The following is a 22,864-nucleotide window of genomic DNA, read 5'->3' on the forward strand; positions in this document are numbered from 1 at the left end:
AGAAGGGTGCACTGAGGAATTTAGGATGGGGCTGGGAGCTGAAGACAGTATGGACCTGGAGGGTCTGTACAAGCTGGCTAGGGTCCAAGAGTTCCTCTAGTCAGCTTGGTGGAACTGACCTGGGGTCAGGCCTTGAGTCAGGAACACTGCTGCCCAAGAGCCTGCCGGTAGATGGAGAGAGTGAAGAGGGGCACAGGACTCTCCAAGTAAGCAGGCGGCAATAAGGGTCAGAAAACGGCTGCTCCAGGGAGTCTATGTAGAAGGAAGATGGGGCCAGGAGGAGGGCATTCAATCTTCAGGTAAGAATGCAGAAGCACGTGCTGTCTAGTTAAAGAAGGAGGTTGCCAATGAGATTAAGAGGGTCTAAATCCTAGCTCCTTCTCCCCTGCCCTTAGGTGTACCGCCTTAAGGCACTTCAGGCTGCACATCTGGGCACCATTGTCTGCCCCATCTGGCTTCTCCAAATCTAATAAGGGAAAGAAAAAGAACACGGAAGGGGGGGATAAATCAAGGCCAGTGTTTAGGGAGCACTAGTAATTTTAACAGAGACCCACCTAAAAAAAGCATAACGGTCATAAGCATAACTATAGGTCCTTCAATCTCACCCATCCAGCGGGAATCCCTCCGCAACTGCTGGACCCGGACCTGCGCATGCCCAGTACAGCGTTTTCGGGGCTTAAACTTCAAAAAAAAAAAAAAAGTGAGGGGCGCACTTCGCGTCAGTCCCAGGCCCTGGGGTTAAGGGGATCGGCAGACTGGGCCTCCAAACATGCAGAAGGGGGTGAGGGTGTTTTGAAATAGGCTGAAAGGTATAGAAAGGGAGAACGACCCCCGCCTGGCCTGCCTTGCCGGTGGAAGTGAGAAGCACTGAGGACTGAATAGGCTGTACGAGCGCTCAAGGGACCACTTGTTATCATCAAGGGTGTTGGTGATTACGCCACTGCCCCGCCTGCCCCGGGTCTGACCTGTGCGGAAAGGGAAATCCAAGGGGAGATGGAGGCCAGAGGGGATTTCTCATGCCAAGTGGTCTTCTCCATCTGCGGCGGGCGAGAAGGGCGAGCCCGCGTAGCCACTTTCAGGTCCTGCGACCCGAGCGGCGTTACCCCGGAGACTCCCCTCCTGCGGCCCGCCAGCCCAAAGATCGTCTACCGGGTTCTGGCTGAGGGGCTCGCCCACAGGCCAGGGTCTCCTGCAGCAGACACGCCCCACTATGGGCAACTTGACGTCTGAGAGGCGCCATTTCCGCCCTCATCCTAGGCCTAAATGGAGGGGGCGGAGCCGAGCGGAAAGCGCTCTGCTTGTACGTCACGTCCGGTGAGCCCACTGGCGACAACGGCAACATGGCTCTGAACGGTGCTGGTGAGGCTTTGGGCTGTTGGGGGCCTGTGGTTGCGGGGTGCAGGAGGTATCCCACTCGGGCAAGACCCGTCTGTCTCTTGTGCCTCTCTTCCCCCAGAAGCCGACGATTTCTCCTGGGAGCCCCCAACCGAAGCGGAAACGAAGGTTCTGCAAGCGCGAAGGGAGAGACAGGATCGCATCTCCCGGCTCATGGGCGACTACCTGCTGCGTGGTTACCGCATGCTGGGCGAGACGTGCGCGGACTGCGGGGTGAGGAGAGGCTCGGGACGTGGGATCCGGAATGGGGCCGCGGACCAGGCCGCACGGCCCTTTCCCAACTCTCCCCTCTGGACCCCATCGCCCTGCGTCTCATCCGTGTCCCCGTGCACTCTGCTTCTAGACGATCCTCCTCCAAGACAAACAGCGGAAAATCTACTGCGTGGCTTGTCAGGAGCTCGACTCAGACGTGGATAAAGATAATCCGGGTGAGAGGCCGAGTATGCTTGGTGGAGAAGCTGCGTGGTGAGAGAGGCCCGGGAACAGTAGGTTTGGGAGGGGACAGTGGAGTGTCTGGGTGAGGCGGAGGTAAGATACTTTCCCTTTACGGCTCTAGAGAGGACCATTCACTCAGTAGGAGCACTAAATACCCGTGTGCCAGACACTATAAAGAGTCTGAGCTCAATCGGGCATAGTCCTGATGGGAGAGATGAAGCAAGGGCATAAATAACTCTGGCACAAAGAAGAAAATGGATGAGTTACTTTATAGAGGGGCAGGAAAAACATCTCAAGCATAGAAAGAGCAGAGCAGTAAGGAATAAGGAGGTGGCCCAGGGCTGATGGGGGACAGGCTTCCTGACCATTCCCCCCACTTTCTCCTCTTTTAGCTCTGAATGCCCAGGCTGCCCTCTCCCAAGCTCGGGAACACCAGCTTGCCTCTGCCTCGGAGCTCCCCTTGGGCTCTCGGCCAGCCCCTCAGCCCCCAGTACCCCGTCCAGAGCACTGTGAGGGAGCTGCAGCAGGGCTCAAGGCAGCCCAGGGGCCACCCCCTCCTGCTGTGCCTCCAAATGCAGATGTCCTGGCCTGCACACAGGAGGCCCTCCTGCAGAAGCTGACCTGGGCCTCAGCTGAGCTGGGCTCTAGCGCTTCCTTGGAGACTAGCATCCAGCTGTGTAGCCTAATCCGGGCTTGTGCTGAGGCTCTGCGCAGCCTTCGGCAGCTGCAACACTAAGAGGCCCCTCCTGAGAAAAACCCTGTCCAGAAAAACAGCTGTCCTCTTGTGTGGTTTGTTCTTTTCTTGGTTCTGAGTGTGCATGCCAGCTCCACCTCCACTCGCCTTTTTCCTACCTTTGCCTCTTACCCTACCAGTCTGCGCTCCTTGATGCCCTGAGAGATTAGTTGGGCTTGTTTGTGCTTGGTTTCCCCCACTCCGAATGAGGGAGGAGGGAGAGGATTATGTGACACTTTTTTTTCTGAGGTGGAGGTCATAGCCTCCCTCAAAAGCAGGAACAAGAGGGGTGGACCTCTGTGGCATCCCTGCAGCCTCCTCGGCCATCCAGTGCCCAGTTCCCACCCTTGAGTGTGATTTTGGGTTCCAGTCCCCTTTGGTTACCTTCTCCTTCCCCTGAGCATTCTGATACCATCATCCTGACCCACCTCATGCCCAGCCCAGGTACTCAGACACTGAGACACTGACAGGGCGTCAGGTTGACCGTTAGGGACCAAGTATGGACTTACCCAAGTCTCTTGATCCTTCACCCCCGGGGGTTAGATCCTTTCTCTTGGGAGTTAAAATTGAGCAGATTAATTAAACACATTGTTGCGGGGGGGGGGGGAGCGAAAAAGAACCTTAAAGGAACCGCGTTCGCCGCTTTTGGTCTTTTCGCCCGCCCCTTTTCCTGGCTCCCTTCCTGTGGTTGCCCCATTCCTTTTCTCTGCTTTTCACGGTGTGGCTCCACCACCGTAGCCCTTTTAAGAGAGGCCCCGCCCATGCAAAGGGGGTGGGGCAGGGGCGGAGTCGGAGGAGTCGGGGAAGGAACAAAGCGCGGCCTGCGGGCGGCGGCTTGGCTCAGCCGGCGGGGCCGCGCGGTGCGGGGCCTGCGGGCTGCGGCCCGGGCGGAGCGTTGAAGGGAACGAGGCAGCATCGCCGTCCGCGCCGGCTGGGCCATGAATGGGCTGCCCTCGGCCGAGGCGCCGGGCGGCGCTGCCTGCGCCCTAGCCGGGCTCCCTCCGTTACCGCGCGGCCTCAGCGGTCTCCTCAACGCAAGCGGGGGTTCGTGGCGGGAGCTGGAGCGCGTTTACAGCCAGCGCAGCCGCATCCACGACGAGCTGAGCCGCGCGGCCCGCATCCCAGATGGGCCCCGCTACGCTGCGGGCGCCACCAACGCGGGACCCGCCGCTGGTCCCCTCGGCCCGCGTCGCCCTGTCAATCTCGACTCAGCACTAGCAGCCCTGCGCAAGGAGATGGTGAGTGGCTGGGCCCCGGGCCAGCGGGGCGGAGGGCTGCCGCTGAGCGTGAGGGTCCCCGGGCGGAGCTCAGCCAGAGGCACAGAACCGGGAACTCATGGCTTGAGTCTCAGAAGAACTGCAGAAGCCGGTTGGGTCAGAGGGAATATAGTAACAATGATTATAATTACCGTTTATGGCAATAGTTACCATGTATTTTCAATGCTCTTTTCGTGTTATTTCATTCCATCTTCCTAGGTAAATGTTATCCCCATTTTACAGTGATTGCCTAGAGTCACAGCTTGCAGGTGGCGTCTGCTGTCCACAAAACTTTGTGCTTAGAAAGGTGCAGGAAGATTGGCTAGGGCTGAGGGTGGCCTGGACCCCAACCCCAGCCCACCCTCAGTCTTTTGCAGGTGGGGCTGCGGCAGCTGGACATGTCCCTGCTGTGCCAGCTGTGGGGCCTGTACGAGTCAATCCAAGACTATAAGCACCTGTGCCAAGACTTGAGCCTGTGCCAGGACCTGTCATCCTCCCTGCACTCAGACAGCTCTTATCCACCTGATGCTGGCCTGTCTGATGACGATGAGCCTCCTGATGCCAGCCTGCCCCCGGACCCGCCACCCCTCACTGTGCCCCAGACACACAATGCCCGGGACCAGTGGCTGCAGGACGCCTTTCACATCAGCCTCTGAAGAGCTGGGGGTGGGGGGAAAGTGCACCCCTGCAAAAGGCTCAGAAACTCACCCCTTACTAGGTACTCAGACTTATAGTGCCTGCTTCCCCCTGTACCACCTCACTTCACAAGAAGGCAAGCCTTGGGACCCTCAGAGGCAAAGTTGCCAACCCCCCTCTCCTGACTCTGGTTAGCTAGTACTGGGGCAGGCAGCTGGGCTACAGCCTTTGCCCCTGGCACTGGACCTCCTCTACTCTCACATGTGTGCACCCCAGCTTGGCCAACCGTCAGTCTGGTGGTGGGGCCCAAAGCATCTGGCACTCCCCTCGACGTCTCTGGGATTGGGATGAGTGCCTGGTTCCCATCTCCTTTTCACCTTTTGCTGCTATTGGCAGCTGCTTGCTCAGGGGCATCCCACCTCTGCTCTCTGGGTTCCACTGCTCTAGACCAGGGCATCCCCATTCTTGCACCCACCCACGGCCGGGAGGGCCAAGGTTCCGTGCTGGATATTTAAGTTTAGGGGCCAGACTCTTGGGCACATAGGTAAATAAATACTCTCTCTGCATTCTTGTGTTTTGAATGCCTGGCTCTGGGGCAGGGAAATAGTTTCTGGAAAGTGCGGTCCCGCGCTCCGCCGGCAGGTGGCGCCCAAGACCCCGGAGTGGAAGAAAGGCTGGCCGCGACGGAGTGCGAATCCTCCTTCCACCGACCGGGCTGGGGAACAAGCGGAGCCGGCCGAGCTAGTACCGCGGTCTGCGACGGCGGGCGAGTAACTTCCCCTCTGGCCGGAGATCTGGGAGCCCAACCCTCCCCCCGCCCATCCCCAACTCGCTTTGGTCCTCCGGGAAGGAAGGAGAAGGAGCCGCCTATCTTGAGAAAAACTTTCCACCCCAAGTGGGGGCGGGGTTGGGGCGGCACAGGAAATGGGTGGGCCTGAGCCAGCGGGCCTAGGGGCCCCTCGGCGGGAGAGGGGAAGGCGCCTCCGGGAAGGGCCCGGGAGCTAGTGAGTGCCCTTTGGGTGGGAGGAAACAGCTGCAGAGGCAGAAGGGGGTGAAGTTGCGTTGGCCCACACCTCCCTAGAGGCCACATAAGCCCTGGGCGAGGGGGCGGGGGGAAGGGGGCAGGGCCCTGCGCTCCAGGGCATGAGATCCACCTTCGGTGAGGTGTGATTGGGTGCCAGAGGCTCCCATTCTGCACTTAACTCTCATACGGGCCGCCTGGCTACCCCACAGCACTTGGAGCCTTTAGGCCTGTATGTAAGGGGCTCTCTCTTACAGAGGAAACCGAGGACCACACCGCTGGGCCTGAGAGCCAAACCCACGTGTCAGGCTCGCCGGAAGCAGCCTGCACATTTGGGGATGGTGGGTGTTCAGACCTCCAGGCACACACATAAAACCCCCACAACTCCCTGAGACGAAGAGGAGAGGACCTCGAAGTTACACACTTAGGCGTGCAGGCTGCTCACCCCCACGCCCTGTGCACAGGCACTTGCCTCTGGAGACAACAGCGGGCACTCTCGGCAGATCAGATACCCTGTTCAAACCGAGAATCTATTAAGCACCAGGTTGCAGTCCTTTCACAAATCTTGCTGAGTGCTGGCAGGGAGGGAAAGAAGCTGATGCGCTGCCCCAGGGTAGTTCTCTAACTCTGGGCCTGATACCTGCAGGTGCTCATTACCATGCTGGGCCAGCGGGTAGGCGATAAGGGCTCTAATCTAGGTGTGAACAAGGCGGCTAACGCCTGCGGCAGGCTTCTTAGGGGAGGGAGAGTAAACACGTGTGTGCAGGCGCGCGCGCGCGCACACACACACACACACACACACACACACACACACACACACTTTCCAGCCTGCGATAAGGGATTCCGTTCAATGATACCTCCGGAAATCAGCCAGTCTCCGTACTGAATGCTTCCCAAGATTTCATACTCTTAGCGACTGTGTAAGAGTCAGAACTATAATTATCCCTATTTAACAGAGGTTGAAACTGAGGCTCAGAGTGTTACTACTTTGCCCAAGGTCACACACTTGGAAATCAGCTGCTTGTGGGATGTTGGGACTATCTTCCCACTTGGCAGCTAAGGAGTCAGTTTCCCTGCTGCCCACAGGTAGGGCCACCCAGGTTGACCCCCGACTCTGCTCCTTCCCACTTAGGTTGAGACCTGGGTGACAGCAGGAGTCTGCCACCCCAGTGTTGACAGTTGGCTCTGGCCCAGATTCGCAGTGTGGCCCTGAGCAAGTCTGTTCTTTCTGGGGCTCTGTTTCCCCCATCTGTGAAATGGGGCCATCAGTACGTACTTCCCACGGCTGAGGGCAGGAAGGGTGGCGGCCAGGGCAGTGCTCGCCAGGGCCGCACCAAATTGCTGGTAGTTCTCTCCCCGGCCCGCGCGTCCACACCGCCTCCGCGCCCTACGAGCGGGCGCTGCGGTCGAGGCGTTCCCCTTGGTACGCCCCCCCACCCCCTTCCGCAACCGCGGTGGCGGCGCGAGGCCCCGGAAGCCGGGCCGCCCCGCCCCCCGCTCCCGCCCCGGCCCCGGCCTCCGCCCCCCGCCGGAGCCCCGCCCGCCTTCCGACGGGGGTGCGGCTCCAGGAAACGGCGCGCTCGCGGCTTAGCGCTCCCGGGACCCGACGCGCCCCGGACGACCCGGCCGACTCAGCGGGACCACCCGGCGGGCCCCAGCGCGGGCAGCGGGGTGATCGGCCCCGGGTCCGAGCCTCGGACATCTCCGACGGACGGGGCGGGCAGCGCGGAGAGCAGCCCGGGAGGCCATGGGGACCCAGGCCCGGCCCGCGGTAGCGGGCCAGCGGGAGCCCCGAGTCTGAGGAGGCGGCGGCGGCGGCGGCGGCGGGGGCCATGACCTCGGTGTGGAAGCGCCTGCAGCGCGTGGGCAAGCGGGCCGCCAAGTTCCAGTTTGTGGCCTGTTACCACGAGCTGGTGGTGGAGTGCACCAAGAAATGGTGAGTGGCAGGGAGGCCCCGGGGCCTCCGCAGACTCGCCGGGACCCCATGAGGCCGCTGGAGCCCGAAAGAGCCCTGCCCCTAGCCCGGTGGCCCCTTGCCCCTACCCTGAGCCCTGGTGTCCCAGACACAGAGACTCAAAAATGCCTTTGCAGCTTGTGGGACCCCTGGAGTTGGGGGTGTGGGTCGCTTTTGGGGAATGGAGGTCAGAACTTGCAGGCCTGAGCATCTGTCCGTGCCCACACCTTCCTCATCCAAGCTCAGCCCTGGGGGAAGGGAGGCCTCATGTTTTTGTGACCAGAGGGATGGTTCAGGGTAACATCAGAAAAGGGAGCAAATTCGGAGGTCTACGGGTGGCCTGGTTGTGGCAGAAACCCCCATGGACTGCTCAGAACAAGGATGTTGCCCGCTCCTCCCCTGCCCACTTGCTGGGCCAGAGGAACCCACACACACACTTCAGCCACAGTGGGTGCTGGGAGGCTGGATGTCTCCACAATGTCCTTAAAAGGGGAAACTGAGCACCGGGAGGGATGAGGAGGGAGGCAGGGATTGGGCTTAAAGGGGCCTGAGGGCCTAGAAGGCTGTGAGTCTGGGAGGAGAGGGCTTGGGGAGGGAGAGGTGGCCCGGTCGGGGAAGATATGTGAGAGAGAGTGCAGGACCTGGCCCGGACTCCTCAGGGCCCCGGGGGCATCTTGTTCACATGCTCCCCCCGCAGCTGCCCGGACCCCTGCGTCACACCCTAAATATACGTGTTCTCTGGTGTCAGCTTCCCTTGGCTGGATTAGGGCACAGCTGTGGGGGCCTCACCCGCCAGGCGGGGCTAAATTTAGGCTCCCAAGAGGAAGAGCTGCAGGGGCAGGAAGGGATCATGGGGTCCAAAGGGAGGGGAGTGAGCAGGAGGCTAGGGTCCCCTGGGCAGCCGCCATATCCCCGGTTTTGACTGCGCCAGCCAGAGGGCCGTTCACTGCATCTGGCGAGGCCCAGGGAAGACCAGGGGCTGGCTAAGGTAACACAGCACAAGGCTAGGACTTGAACTCTGGCCTCTGGCTTCTGCCTTCTGCCCCAGCATCCTGGGTGAGGCCAGGGGGACGCTGGGCATGGTCCTAGAGAGCAGGCCTGGGGTGCGGGCAGTGTCAGTGCTTCTGAGTCACAGGGGTAGGCAGGGCCTCCTGGGCTTCTTAGCAGGGAGCCCAGGCTAGGAAGCTGCCCCTACCCAGGTCTTGGCTCCCCAGGAGGGAGTGCCCAGCCTGAGTCAGGCTGCCTAGCCAGGCCCCGCCCTCTCTGGGCACCCCCTGTCTGCTTCCCCTTTCTGGGAAGGCCCCATGGCTACCCTGGCTCAGCCATCGCCAGCAGTCTGGGGTTGGGAAGGGGAGCTTGGCTGCACGCCGGAGGGCTCTGGGCTCCGCTTTGTGACCTTGCCTGGCTCCCAACCTCTCTGGGCCTCAGCATCCTCAGGGGTTGCCTGGAGAGCCATTTATCCTGGCTCAGCCTGCAGAGGGGCGGTGAGGTGGGTGGACCTAAGTGTCCTGGCATGGGGCTAGACACAGGCAAGAAAGCCTCTTGTACTGTTCTCGGCCTCATGATCCCCTCAACCATCCCCACCCTCCTGGGCAGCAGTTGGACCCTCTAACCCGAGAGGGCCTTCTCCCTCCCAGGCCCAGCCACGTGTCAGTTCTGTGGGGCTGGGCCCTGCCCAGGCAATTCTTCGCTCTTGTGTTATCTGTCTCTTCACAACTCTGCCTCTCTTCTGAGTCCGCCCTGGCATATGCAGTTCAGCCTGCAGGTCACCCTCCGGAGGTTTTTCCTTGATGCCCCTTGTGGGAGTCAGGGGCCCTGCAAAGCTAGAGTCCAGGGCTCGGGGTTTGAGAGGTGGGGAGCATGGCTGATTCTCAGGGCCCCTGGGCCCTGGGTGGGTGTCTGATGACAAGCTGATCCTCTGTCTCTGTGACCCCCTCCCCCCTCCACCCCTTGCTCTGACCCCGAGCCTCCCCCCAACCTCTTTGCACTTGCCATTCCTTCTTCCTTGAGCCCTCCTTCTCCAGACCCTCGCACAGCCTCTGCTCAGACACCCCAACCTCAAGGAGACCCCAGTGGCTCTCTCCCATCTCCCTGAAGTCAGCTTGTTAATTTATTTTCCTTCTTGGCTGGCACTCTTCCTCAACCTCTGTTGTCCTCAGCCCCTGAAGGGTCTCGCTTCTCCTTTGCTCTGCTCTGCCTTCTAAACTGGGCTGGGTTTACAGTATGCACTCCCCAAATATTTGTGAGTGAACGGCTTTGTTTTACTTCGAGTCTGTCTCTCTCAGTGTCTCTAAGTCTGTGTGTCTCTTGCAGGGTTCTTGCTGGGTTTATGTGTATCTTTCTGTCTCTGTGTGTGCCTGTCTCTCTGTACGCCTCTGTCTCTCTGTCTGTCTTCATAATCCCTGCCCCACATGGGGCCTTTGCCCTTCTGCCCAGGGCCCCACCCTGCCTGAGCAGCCTCACCCTGCTCCTGGTGGCTCCAGATAAGGAGCTGTCCAAGCCCTCTCCTGGGGGAGGGGGATGTGGGCAGAAGGACGACCCTGGAGGAGATGGAGAGGCTGGGTGGGTGGGCCTGACTGAGTAGACCCCCCCTTTCCCCACCCCCAGGCAACCGGATAAGCTGGTGGTGGTGTGGACCCGGCGGAACCGACGCATCTGCTCCAAGGTTGGGGAGGTTATCAATTGGGGGCGGGGGTCCAGGTTGGGGGTGAGGCCAACAGAGGGTGCAGGGAAAGTGGGTGAGTGAGGACTGATGGGGGAGTGGAGTCAGGTTCAGGTTTGGATCGGAATCCATAGAAGGGAGAGAAAGATGAGGTCGAGTCTAGAGCCAAGGGCAGGGGGCCAGGGGAGAGTGTGAGTCAGGGGAGGCCTCAGACCGCTCATTGCAGGCCCACAGCTGGCAGCCAGGCATCCAGAACCCATACCGGGGCACCGTGGTGTGGATGGTGCCGGAGAACGTGGACATCTCTGTGACCCTCTACAGGGTGAGTCCCTAGCCCTTCTGCATAGGCGGGAATGGGGGGGGGGCGATGACAGCCCAGGCAGCCATGGGGGATCCCCAGTGGGTTATCCATCCAAACAGGAGAGAACAGAGGGGTGAGACCAAGAACCAAGACGGGGGTGGGGGTGGCCCAGGAGTTCTCCTTGGAGGGGGCAGCATGCACGCATACTTGCCACGTGCAGTAGGAGAGACAGCATGGCCCTTGCCCCAGAGCCCCAGTACTCACCAGTGCCTCCTTTTCCCAGGACCCTCACGTGGATCAGTACGAGGCCAAAGAATGGACATTTGTTATTGAGAATGTGAGTGGCCCGGCAGGCTGGGGCCTGGGCTCCTGGGGACTCTGGGGCAGCACTGATGCCCCTGCCCCCGGCCCCTCTCCCTGGCCCATAGGAGTCCAAGGGGCAGCGGAAGGTGCTGGCCACCGCCGAGGTGGACCTGGCCCACCACGCGGGGCCCGTGCCGGCCCCAGTTCCCCTGCGGCTGCGGCTGAAGCCCAAGTCAGTGAAGGTGGTGCAAGCCGAGCTGAGCCTCACGCTCTCCGGGGTTCTGCTGCGGGAGGGCCGCGCCACGTGAGTGCCCACCCCCCTTCCTTGGCCTTGGTCTGCAACCTCTGACCCCAGCCCTCACCCCTGACCTCTGACCTCCCCAGGGACGATGACATGCAGAGTCTCGCGAGCCTCATGAGCGTGAAGCCAAGCGATGTGGGCAACCTGGACGACTTCGCTGAGAGTGACGAGGAGGAGGCTAATGGCCCGGGGACCCCCGAGGCACGGGCTCGTGTGCCCCAGCCAGGTGGGCTCACAGCCTGCCATGGATGAGATCACCAAGACCTAGGGAGGGTAGGGGATAAGCTGGGTGGGAGCCGCTTGCTGTGCAGAGGGCGGGGGGGGGGGGCGGGGGGGCGGGGGTGCAGGGCCCGCGTGCGCATGCCCAGTTTGGGGGCTCGCTCCTGCCCAGGCAGTTCCAACCTGCCCGGCAGCTCTGACTGTCCAAACTTGGCTCCTGGTCCCATGGCGGCCTGGGTCCTTAGCTGAGTCCCTCAGGCCCTCTCCTTAGCCTCAAGTGGGTGCCTGCCCAGGTCGGTACCTGCCCTGAGCTGGCTGGGCCAAGCGCACAGTGGGGAGATGCAGTCCGGTCTCGCCAGTCCTCACCACCCACCCTGGTGCTCAGCCACTAGCTTCCTCATCCCTCCCTTTGGCTTGTTAAGGCTTTGTTTCTGTCTGTCCTTGTGGTTTTCTCTCTCTCTTTCTCTGCATCGGAGGGCCTGTCTCTTCTCGCAGGCCGGGGCGGCGCCCTGAGGCTGGGGCGTTTCCCAGGTAGGCCCAAGACTCTGGTTGGGGGGAAGGGGTCGGACCTGCAGGGCCCTCCCTGGGCTGACCTGCCCCCCATCCCCACCCCAGACCAATCTCGGGAGCTGAAGACACTTCATGAGGAGGAGGAGGAGGGCCGCGTACAGCCCCGGCAGGCAGGTGAGGCCCAGGCTGGGTTTGGGGCTGGGGAGGGAACGGACCTCCAGTTTCAGGGCCCAGGCCTCAGCGCCTCACCCTTCCTTCCTCCCCAGCTGCCAGCCCTTCTAGTGCGGAGGATACCGGCCCAGCCCCTGTGAGTGCCCCTGCGCCCCCAGCCAGGGCCTCCCGGAGCCAGGGGTCAGAACCAGCTACTGTAGCAGGGGGCCAGGTGGGACTCAAGTCCCCCAGACCCCCAGGAACCCCGCCGGAGAAGAGGTGAGCTTTGGAGTGAGCCCCACCTCCATCCCCTGCCCCACTGTTAGAAAACTGCATTCCCCCTGCCAACCTGCCTTTCCAGTGCCCTAGCAATCTGAAGGGTGGGGATGGGGCTGACAGTGGGGAGCCACATGGGTTCCCCAATGCTTTCTCCTGGTCTCTCCTCAGGCCCTCAAGGCAGCCAGGCCAGGATGTGGCGCCCACCCCAGCACCTCGGCTCCGGAAAGGCTCTGATGCCCCTTGGCCCCCAGGCGCCCAAGGGGAAGACGAGGCTCCCAAAGCCTCAGGGCCTCCCCTAGCAGGAGTGGGTTCTTCTGGGGAGACCGAGGCCCAGGAAAGCCCTCAGGAAGGGACAGAGGCTCAGGGAGCCAGGCTGGGCCGAGGCATTGAGGATGGAGACTCCAGAGACCCTTTGGTAGGGCAGAAACCCAAGGTGGAGCAGGGGAGCCCTGGGGACAGGCGAGGGGCTAGAGGGGTGGGCACTGAGCAGGAGTCAGGAGTCAGAGAGGTGAACGCTAAGAGGTCAGACATCAGAGCGGGGAAGGCTGGAGAGAGTTTAGAAGTGAGTCAAGTGGATGCTGAGCAGAGGCCAAAGGTGAGACATGTGGACACTGAGGGACCAGAGGCTATAGGGGTGATGTCTGAGGCAAGATTCAAGGAGACTCCCGAGGCTCCTCCAAGGGGCTCTCAGGGGAGGACAGGGGTCAGGACCAGGGATGAGGCTCCCGCAATTCCGAGCACACCCCCAGCAGAGCCTGCAGGGCACACCAGGCATCTTGGTGACCTTAAGGGGGCCAGGGCTGCCACAGGCCAGGAGAGAGGGGGTGCAGAGGTGAGAGGCAGAGCTCCTGGTGTTGGGGGGACGGGCCCGGAGCTGGGCCCCTCTGTTGGAACAGCAAGCGTCAGGCCCCAGGTGAGCAGGCCCCAGGGCGCCCCACCAGCAGCTGACCAGGGAGTAATGTCTAGGGGTCTGGGGTTCTGGGAGGCAGAGGCTGGGGATTTGAGGGTCCTGGGAACAGAGTCAGAGGTACTGGGGAATCAGGAGACAGAAGTGGGGGGATCAGGGTTCCCAGAGAGAAAGACTGGGACAACAGAAGCTAAGCTGTCGGGGGCCCAGGAGACGGAGACCATGGGATCAGGGGTCCTGGACTCAGAGGCTGCTGGAATGGCAGAGTCTGAGGAACTGGGGACCCAGAAAACGGAGGCTGGGGATTCAGGATTTCTGGGGACAAAGACTAGGAGGACGGAGACTGAGATATTGAGGGCCCAGGAGATAGCTGGTGGTTCAGGGGTGCGGGGGATAGAGCGTGGGAAAGCAGAATCTGAAATATGGGGGGCCCAGGAGACAGAGGTGGGAGGTTCCAGGATGCCAGAGATAGAGGCTGGGAGGGCAGAGGCTGAGATATTGGGGACCCAAGAGCCAAAAATGGGGGGTTCAGGAATAAAATCTGAGATAGCAGGGACCCAGGAAACAGAGGTAGGCAGTTCAGGGGTCCCAGGATTCAAGACTGAAACAGCAGCAGCTGAGACACTGGGGACCCAGGAGCTAGCAGCTGGGGCCTCAGGGGTCCCAAGGTTAGGGAATGACACAGCAGGAGTCCAGGAGACAGAGGTGGCGGATTCAAGGGTTTTAGGGCCAGAGGTTGGGATGGCAGAGGCTGAGGGCCTGGGGACTGAACAGACAGAAACTACAGTGTTAGAGGCTGAGAAGGTGAAGGCTAAGACTTTGGGGATCCAGGAGGCAGAGACTGGGCTCGGGGGGACCCTCAAATATGAGGCTTTACGGGACTCCATCACTAAGCATGGAGTTTTAGGGCCCCAGGGAGTAGAAGCAGAGGCAGAGACTACAGTTTTGAGGGTCCAGGAGGAGGAAGCTGGGGTTTTGGGGGTTTCAGAGGCCAAGTCTGGGGCTTGGGGGATCCCGGAAGCAGAGATGGAGGGTTTAGGGCCTCCAGAGAACAAATCCAGGGTTTTGGAGGCCCAGGAAGCAGAAGCTGGGGTCTCAGGGACTGAGAAGGGAAAAGAAGCTGAGGGAAACCTCCCAGAGGCAAGCCTGACTGAGGAGCAGGTAGCCAGTGGGGCAGGGGCCGGGGTGCCCAAGCCCTCGGGGGCCTCTTCCCCAGAGGAGCCTGAAGAGGACGGGAGGCTGCCGGGCAGCCAGGTAGGGATGGGGGCCGCCGAGGGCCCAGTCTGCTGCTTCCCACTAACCTGGGGCTGAGCTAACGGCGGCTCTGCATGGACCCACCTGGTCGACTGGGGTGTGGTGGGACAGGGGCTCAGCTTCAAGGAGCCCCCCTCACCCTCTCCTCTCTCAGGATGCCCTGGCTCCCCCATCTTGTCTTCCCTGGGCTGCATGGAGCCGGACACCCCTAAACTGATTTTCTGGGCTGACCTTGAGGTGTGGCTGCTGGTGACCTCTGATCTTGCCTGGGGGCCACTGACCTTTTAGGTGACCTTGGTAGATAACCACAGGGCAGGAAACCCTTTTGCCTGGTCCCAGGGCTCTGGCCAGTGGTCTCTGGTGACTCCTGCAAACCCAGAGCTGGGGCTGTTTTCTGCCCGAGGGGCAGAGGGTACTGTCCTATGTTCACATTCCCTGAGCCGATCCTTGTGTCCTTAGGCACCGCCTGCCCCAGTCAGCTCCAGTCAATCCCTGCTGGAGTGGTGCCAGGAAGTCACTGCTGGCTACCGAGGCGTCCGAGTCACTAACTTCACTACATCGTGGCGCAACGGCTTGGCCTTCTGTGCCATCCTGCACCGATTCTACCCAGAGAAGATGTGAGCTGCCAGGGGGGTGGGGGTGGGAATGAAGGAGGGAGCCCCCCCGGGAGGGCAGCGTGAGGCCAGCCTCTGACCAGCCCTCTCTCGCGCTCGGCAGTGACTATGCCTCCCTGGATCCACTCAACATCAAACAGAACAACAAGCAGGTGAGATGGGGAGGGAGCCGTGCCTGGAGGGAAAGGTTCTAGAGCCAGGCGGTAGGACCAAGATTTAGGGCCGGTCAGTCTTTAGGAGAGGAATCTGTGGGCTGCAGGGCCCCAGCCGTGGACTTTGGAAGTTCTGCCACTTTATACTCTCTTGGGCTTTAAATTGTTCGTTTTCCGTAGTTTAGTTTAGTTTTGTTTTAAAGCATATTTCCACCAGATGGTTTTTCCGAAACCACCCTTTGGTGTGCAGTTGCTGGGTGACGTGGGGGCGGGCCCTACTGCTAGATCTCCCCCAATAGAAGGGAGAAGGCGTTGCTAGGCCAACCCCGGCGTGCGGCTCGCGGGGACTCCTCGGGCGGTCCGGGGCGGGGCCGCAGCGTCGCTGGGTAACGCCCGCCGCCGCCGCCGCTGATCCCCAGGCCACCGTTCCTAGGCCTTCGATGGCTTCGCGGCCCTGGGCGTGTCGCGGCTGCTGGAGCCGGCGGACATGGTGCTGCTGTCAGTGCCCGACAAGCTCATCGTCATGACTTACCTGTGCCAGATCCGCGCCTTCTGCACCGGGCAGGAGTTGCAGCTGGTGCAGCTGGAGGGCGGCGGCGGCGCTGGCACGTACTGTGTGGCCAGCGCCCGGCCGAGCCCGCCCGACGGCCTGGACGCCGGGGGCCTGGCGCAGCGGCTGCGCGAGCAGCGGGCCGAGGCGCCGGAGGAGCCCAAGGGGCCCAAGGGGCCCAAGGAGCCCGAGAACCGCGCGGACGGAGCGGCTCCCGAGGCGGCCTCCAAGGACCACGGTGCCGAGGCCGCCCAGGAGGCGCGCGCGGCGGAGGCCCCCGCCGGCGGCCCCGGAGCCCGGGCGTCCGTGGCCCCGGCCGAAGGGCTGGTGAACGGGGCTGGGGCGCCGGGCGCCGGGGGCGGCGTGAGGCTGCGGCGGCCGTCGGTCAACGGGGAGGCCGGGCCGGTGCCCCCGCCCCGCGCGCACGGCTCCTTCTCCCACGTGCGCGACGCCGACCTGCTAAAGAAGAGGCGCTCGCGGCTGCGGAACAGCAACTCCTTCTCGGTGGACGACGCGGACTCGGGAGCGGCCGGAGCGGCCAGAGCTTCCGGAGCCGCGGCTGCAGTGAGTGCCCTCCTCTGGCGCGGGGATCCGGGGGAGCGGGGCAGAGAAGCACAGGCCCGAGAAGCACGGGCCTGGAGGGGCCCCAAGGGCAGAGCTGGCCCAGGGTGGCCGCTTCAGGGCAGCAGGACTCAGCTGGACCCGGCGAGGCGCTTTCTGAGCGGAGGGCCCGTGGAGCCACGGAAAAGTCCGCCGGCGAGGTAGTGAGCTCCTGCTCCGGGGACACATGGAAGCCGAGGCCCCCCAGGCTCGGAGCAGCGGCCAGGGCAGAGTTTCCACCTCTGTTGCCAGCCTTGGGATATATGCTAATGGTTTTTAATGCTTGACACCCAAGTAGTAGAATCATGGGCTGGAGTAGGAAGTTCCTAGAAGGCTCCATGTTTTCAGCACTCAGCGCACTGCTCTTTATGGACTGTAAAATGGGTTGGGGCGTTTCTTTCCCTGCAGGGGTGGACCCAGGAGCCACCATTGCCCTGTAAGCGGGGACAGAGCTTCTGTGGGACCATCCAGGGTCTCCGAACCCCAAGTATCTCTGACTTGGATCTTTAACTCCAGGTCCTGGAGACCCATTCTTCTCTGATAACGGGAGGATGGAGACCGTAGACCCTGCCGGGTGCCGAGGTCCCCCACCCCAGCCCCTGCAGGTCTCAGGTTAGGGGCTCTCAGGGTGTCACATGGTCACTGCACTGAAGGGGAGATGGTCCCGGAGAAGGCAGGGATCTGCTCAGGGACTCAGAGCCGCTGAAGTGGCTTTCCTAGCTGGGGTTCCTTCTGCCCACTGCACCCGTCCTGCCTGCGACAGCAGGGACAGCTCTGTCAGGCTACCCAAGCCTTCAGCTGCCCGGGGATGACCCCTAAGTTCTAAAGAAAGGAGCGCACAAACTGGGACAGTCTTTCTGGAAGAAGCAGCCATGTGAGCAGGGCTGCTAAGGTGGGCAAGCTTTCCCAGATGAAAACTGAGAGGGGGTGGTTCTCAAGTGGGGGGAACCTGCTGCAGTAAAAGTGTGTTAGCAGGAAAGCTCAGGTTTCCTTTAGGGATCTGCCTGCCACTCGTCTCCCGGAAGGCCCGCAGGTGGTAATGAGGCTGGCTTGCAGAGCAGGAGCCTTGAATACAGAGTCAGAGGCACGGCATTGTGAATGAGAGACAGGAAGAGCACTGGAGGCACCCATAGGAGATGTTTGGCAGGGGTCAGACACAGCCACCCATGGCCGGTCTGTTGGCTTCTGGCCACAGCCTCCTTGATGTGTGTCAGTGGCTCTTTAAATCTTAAAGGGGAGGCTCCATCCTACACCTTTCTCTGCCCAAGTCCCAGCATCTGGTCCTTCCAAGCCAGGCCCCTCTCCAGCCCTTGTCCCACAGGAGATATTTGACCCATAGGCCTGGAAGGGAGTCCTCCTTTTTTCCCCCCCTAAAGATTTATTTATTTATTAGAGAGAGAGTGAGAGAAGCGGGGGGGGGGGCAGAGGGAGAGAGAGAATCTCACGCAGACTCTGTGCTGAGCGCCAAGCCCGATGCAGGGCTCGATCCCACGACCCTGAGATCATGACCCGAGCGCAAACCAAGAGTCGGACGCTCAACCGACTGAGCCACCCAGGCGCCCCGGGACTCCTCCTTATTGGCCATTCCCATCCCCCATGCCCCGTGCATGAGGTGGGAGGACGTCAGGCCCGTCCCTGCCCTTGGGAGCTCCCAAATTCCTGGATGGGATGAAGTCAGGCACCTTGAAGCTGGGGTGGGGCTGAAGCAGCAGAATGAGGAGAGCAGGGTGCCTCTGCCCAGTAAGGCTTCCTGGAGGAGGGGCCACACATGAGGGTGTAGAAAGGGGAATTGGGGTCAGACATGAGGAAGTATTGGAATTCCCATCAGGGCTGGTGTGAGTAAGCTCAGTTGTTGCTGAGGTTGGGGTTTCTTCTTCACTTTCCTACCTCTGCCTGCTCCTAACTGACTCCGCACAATGCCCCTTCCAGGGAGGAACGATTACCCCGTTTTGCAGGTGGGAACATTGAGGCTCACGGAGATGAAGAAAGAGGCAGAGGAAGCTGAGGTTCACCTGTGAATCCAGAATTCTTAAATGGCACTTTCTACTAGGCCCTGCAGTATTGACTGGCTGTGTGACCCCAAGGAAGCCATTTAACCTCTCTGTGCTCTTTCCCTGAGGATGAGAAACAAACGCATGAAAGTTTCTCGCAGGGTGGTCTTGAGACACCACTTCAGGGTGCTGTCAAAAAAGGGGAACTGTGTTCTCCCCCAGATGCCTTTCTGGAGCTCTGCAACCCCCAGGTTACACAGGGCTGGACTTTCTCCCACATACAAAGATACAACCAGAGGCCCAGTGGGTATGACTGGCCCAGAGGCAAAGAGCAAATTGGTGGCCAAGCTTGGGAACAAATCTTTGGATTGGAGAGCCCTGGGTCCTAAGCCAGGCTCTGTATGAGCCTCATCTCTGACTTCCAGTTTCCTCATCTGTGAAGTGGGGTGGTAATCACCCTTGACTCACAGGTCAAGGTTGTTGGGGGAACTAAAGGAGTCAATACGTGCGCAGCACCCAACGCATAAATATTTAGTCAATGACCTTTCGTAGGTGGGCCCCGAGTGCCTCCTCTGGGCCCCACTCTGTCTGCAGGGGCTACCTCTAGGCAGGGGAGACATGGGTAACCAGCAGCCATGAGGGGGTGGGGGCTGTGGTGGGGAAGGCCTGGGAAGCCATGGCGGGAGCACTGTCCAGCCTGGGGATCAGTGAGGCTTCAGGAGGTGTGAAGGTCAGGAAGGGGGACAGAAAGTCGTGTGGGAGCCCGAAGGGGCCTCGAGGAGGTGGAGCTGAGCTGGGTCATGAAGGTTGCTGATGTGAGGCAGCCCCAGATAGAGGCCAGCCCAGGCTGAGGAAGCTATTTGGGGAAGCGAAAAGTCCGTGCCTGTGGCTAGGGGGTGGTGTCCGGGGGCGGTTTGGGGTAGCAGGAGTTGAGGCTGGAGCTGCCACCAGGCCTTGACAACAAGGCTGGGGGCTGAGAGGGGCCGGGGGAGAGTGACACCAGCAGGTGAAGGTTTTAGGAAGACCCCTCAGTTGTGACTTGAGGGCAGAGTCAGCAGGCAGGGCGTGGGGAGTGGCCGGTGAGGAGGCTGCCATCGACCTGGGCCACAGAGGATGGCACCTGAGTGGGATATGTCCGGCGGTGCCTCTCAGGGAAGTGCGGGGTGGCGTGGACAGTGGGGTGGGTCAACGCCTTCCTCCTGTGACCCAGAAGGGTTGGCCAGAGCAGGAGCCCCATCCAAAGGGGCTGGGCTGTCGGCGGACCTGAGCCCCCAGAGCTGCCTCTCCCAGCAGGTGGCCAGGGGTGGGGCACATTAAGGACCAGCCCTGCCTTTCCAGGCTAAAATGGGTAGGTCCCGCCAACTTGACCTTTGCTGAGTGTTCTGTGGAGAGCACAGCAGGCTCTAGGCATGGACATTGATAAGGTGGGAGGGTGCCCCCTTTTGGCCAGGATATGGAGGTGCCGGCTCAGGATGGCCTAGGTTCGGAGACGAGGTGCATCAGGTCAGCTCGGTGTCACGGTGTCACTGTGTGGCCCCTGGCCATGATGGAGACGCAAGCACTAGGTGATGGGAGTCGGAGGTGGCCTGGGGGAGCTCCATGGAGGAGGGGGCGAGAGGGGGAAGGAGAGGCCCCAGCCAGGCCCTTCTCAGCCTTTCAGCCCTGACTCTCACAAAAGCCCCTGAAGCCAGGGTCATCAGCCCAGCCCCGGGAATGAGGACTGTGAGGCTCCAAGCGTGGGAGTGGACTGGCCCAGGACCACAGGACCAGGGAGGGTGAAGGCCGTGACCTTTGCTTGAGGAGGCACTTTCCTTAGAGGAGGTGGGGGTGGAGTTCTGTGTAGCAGCAGGACTGGAGAAGCAGCTGAGTGGGCAGGGCCTGAGGTTGCGGGCCCCTCCTGCCCTATGTGTGCAAGAGGCTCTGGCTGGCCCCAGGGCGGGGCTGTTGGGAAACCCCTCCAAGACCTCACTGGCCTCTTTCTCCACAGGAAGGCCTGAGCCCTGACCCCGGCCCTGCCCCTGGCCCACCCACAGCCACAGCCCCACAGCAGTCCCCTGGTGAGTAGTTTTGCAGGACTAGCGGCCCAGCTCAGCTCAGGCTGTTCACAGATCCTGAGCTGGGGAACCCCTCGGGGGCCGGTGTCAGTTGGAGGTGCTTTAGCTTGGTCTCTGTCTGCAGGTGGGAGTCCCCCATCAGAGGAGCCGCCCCCAAGTCCAGGGGAAGAGGCTGGGCTGGTAAGGAGATCTGTGGTGGGTGGAGCTGGTGGGTGGCACTTCCTAGGCGGAGCCTGGGCTGAGCCCACTCTGTCCTTTGCCCCCCTTTTTTGCAGCAAAGATTCCAGGACACAAGTCAGTATGTGTGTGCAGAGCTGCAGGCCCTGGAACAGGAGCAGAGACAGATAGATGGGCGGGCAGCCGAGGTGGAGACACAGCTGAGGAGACTTATGGAGTCAGGTGGGGCAGGCATCTGGAGTCCACTCCCCAACACATGCTACCAGATCTGCCTAGCCCTGCAGCCCTTCCTGATCTGGGGAGGAGGTGGGAGGAGGCAAGGCAGGGGTCACTGTCCCCATTTGCAGCTGGGCAAGGGAAGCAGCTTGCTGGAGGCACACGGCTCTGGCTTCTGGGATGCCACAAGGAAGCAAGCCCCTTCCCCACTCCCCAGCCACCCTACTCCTGCCACCTGGTTTGGGGGCAGGCCTGGTGACTGTCCTGGCCTGTTTCAAGGTGCCGACAAGCTGCAGGAGGAGGTGCTGATTCAGGAATGGTTCACATTGGTCAACAAGAAGAATGCTCTCATCCGAAGGCAGGACCAGCTGCAGCTCCTGTGAGTGCAGGCTGGCCCCGCCCAGTGTAGGTGCCAACCCCAGCCAATCCTGGGCCCGCAGAACAGAGGGACTCTTGGCTGCTTCGATTACAGTTATTCACTGCTTCTTTCTTTCTGCAAAGATCTTTTTGAAAAATTGTTCAGTCATCTTATTTTTTCCCCTCAAAAGTCCTGTATAAGTTGTACACCTTTTAAATTGGTACTGTTTTTATGAATCAGAAAACCAAGGCCCAGAGAAAAACGTGGTACAGGCACCAGGTCAGGGCTGAGTGCCCCAGTTTGACCCTGTTTATTTACAGTAAGGATAACCGAGGCTCAGGGAGATCTGAGCTGGTTTCCCAAGTGGGGTCAAACGCGACTCTGGGCCATGACTGTTTTTCTAGTCCTGCAGGATGAAGGCAGTTTTGCTTCCCTTTTGCATTTTGGATCATTTTTCAGAATAATTCTAGTCTAATACTTGCTGTTTATGATTAATGTTCATCCAAATAATCCTGCAAGGTTGTTTCTTAATTGGAAAACAAAAAAGAGCAGTGGGGATGGGAGGAGACAATATAAACATCCAGCATTTGGAGGACAGTTGGAAGGAAGTTGATTTGGCGCAGGGACAGGGGTATAGCGCCGCTCTCAGCCCAGCCCTCCCGGCCAACGGGTAATGAGGTAGGATGGGGGCACGGAGAGCGGTCAGAGCCCTGGGACCCCTCCCCCTCCCGTTCCGCTGTCCCTGACCCACCTCCACCCCCTCCCCCACCCCAGCATCGAGGAGCAGGACCTGGAGCGGAGGTTCGAGCTGCTGAGCCGGGAGCTACGGGCCATGCTCGCTATCGAAGGTGGGAGATGGGACCTGGGAGATGGGGCGGGAGGGGCTGAGAGCCAGGACGGAGCAGGGGCCGGCGCCTCCTGACCCTCAGCCTCCTCCGCCCTCAGACTGGCTGAAAACGGCCGCGCAGCAGCACCGAGAGCAGCTTCTGCTGGAGGAGCTGGTGTCGCTGGTGAACCAGCGCGACGAGCTGGTCCGGGATCTGGACCACAAGGAGCGGATGTGAGTGGAGTAGGGTCCGCGCTGGGAGGTGGGGGGGGTGGGGGGGGTGGGGAGGCAAACCAGGCCAGGGGCCCCGACTCTGACTTGAAGCCGTTCCCTCGCAGCGCCCTGGAGGAGGACGAGCGCCTGGAACGCGGCCTGGAGCAGCGGCGCCGCAAGCTGAGCCGGCAGCTGAGCCGGCGCGAGCGCTGTTCGCTGAGCTGAGGCCCCGCCCGCTCGCAGCGCAGGCTTGGTCGCCGCCGCGCGGGGTCGCCGCCCGGGGCTGGCGCTCCGGGGGACCCGGGCCGCACGGCCCGCAGCGCGCCGCTTGTGGGGGCCGCCGCCGTCCCCGCACCGGGCGGAGGAGGGCGGCCCCTGGGGCCCGACCGACGGGAGCGGCTGGACGGCCGTGCCGTCCGGGCCGTATTTATTTGTCCTTGTGAGTGCGTGTGTTCGCGGGGCCGGGCGGGGGGGAGGGTCCCAGGAGCGCCCCGCAGAACAACCCCTCCCCGACGGCAGGGCCCGGGCCGGCCGCCTGGGCGAGCAGGGAAGGCGGCTGAACCGCTGCGCCCCCGCCCTCCCCCCTTTCCTGATCGTCGCGAGCAATAAAGTTGGACGAGGCTACAGCAGCGCCGGCCTTTCTCAGGACTGGGGTTTTCAATAGACGGAAGGGGGTGGGGCTGGGGCCGATAAGGTTGTCTGCGAGCCCAAGTGGGGCCCGTGCGGGCTTTGAGGTTCCCAGAGGCATCGGGGGCCCTGCTCGGCCCTCACCTTCAAAGGATGGTGGGTTTGTTTGT

General features: G+C 61.4%; 4 protein-coding genes across 9 annotated transcripts; 3 read left to right on the forward strand and 1 right to left on the reverse strand.

The window, feature by feature from the left end:
• Positions 1-1,219: 1,219 nt before the first annotated feature.
• ZNRD2 (zinc ribbon domain containing 2) lies at positions 1,220-2,657 on the forward strand. The gene is made up of 4 exons (XM_027580693.1): positions 1,220-1,359; positions 1,457-1,608; positions 1,739-1,823; positions 2,223-2,657. The coding sequence occupies exons 1-4, from the start codon at positions 1,341-1,343 to the stop codon at positions 2,564-2,566; spliced, it is 600 nt and encodes a 199-aa protein (XP_027436494.1). The 5' UTR covers positions 1,220-1,340; the 3' UTR covers positions 2,567-2,657.
• Positions 2,658-3,463: 806 nt separating this feature from the next.
• Positions 3,464-5,021, forward strand: FAM89B (family with sequence similarity 89 member B). Its single transcript, XM_027580694.2, has 2 exons — positions 3,464-3,801; positions 4,197-5,021. Exons 1-2 carry the CDS (start codon positions 3,502-3,504, stop codon positions 4,473-4,475), a joined length of 579 nt encoding a protein of 192 aa, XP_027436495.1. The 5' UTR covers positions 3,464-3,501; the 3' UTR covers positions 4,476-5,021.
• Positions 5,022-6,863: 1,842 nt separating this feature from the next.
• Positions 6,864-7,310, reverse strand: LOC118356116 (translation initiation factor IF-2-like). Its single transcript, XM_035723146.1, has one exon. It carries the CDS (start codon positions 7,308-7,310, stop codon positions 6,864-6,866), a length of 447 nt encoding a protein of 148 aa, XP_035579039.1.
• Positions 7,021-22,691, forward strand: EHBP1L1 (EH domain binding protein 1 like 1). Of its 6 annotated transcripts, none has more exons than XM_027579947.2 (20): positions 7,021-7,412; positions 10,038-10,095; positions 10,319-10,414; positions 10,677-10,730; positions 10,822-11,000; positions 11,081-11,223; positions 11,712-11,747; positions 11,832-11,900; positions 11,993-12,155; positions 12,324-14,316; positions 14,776-14,933; positions 15,034-15,082; positions 15,516-16,196; positions 20,211-20,280; positions 20,402-20,457; positions 20,553-20,676; positions 20,950-21,049; positions 21,803-21,876; positions 21,974-22,088; positions 22,193-22,691. In XM_027579947.2, exons 1-20 carry the CDS (start codon positions 7,309-7,311, stop codon positions 22,290-22,292), a joined length of 4,422 nt encoding a protein of 1,473 aa, XP_027435748.2. In that variant the 5' UTR covers positions 7,021-7,308; the 3' UTR covers positions 22,293-22,691. The 6 variants fall into 6 exon arrangements, with proteins under 6 accessions (XP_027435748.2, XP_027435750.2, XP_027435751.2 ...); XM_027579949.2 differs by having other exon boundaries at positions 12,324-13,068; XM_027579950.2 differs by having other exon boundaries at positions 12,324-12,570.
• Positions 22,692-22,864: the final 173 nt, after the last annotated feature.

The sequence above is a fragment of the Zalophus californianus genome, chromosome 11 (genome assembly GCF_009762305.2).
Source record: "Zalophus californianus isolate mZalCal1 chromosome 11, mZalCal1.pri.v2, whole genome shotgun sequence".
NCBI classification, from domain to species: domain Eukaryota; kingdom Metazoa; phylum Chordata; class Mammalia; order Carnivora; family Otariidae; genus Zalophus; species Zalophus californianus.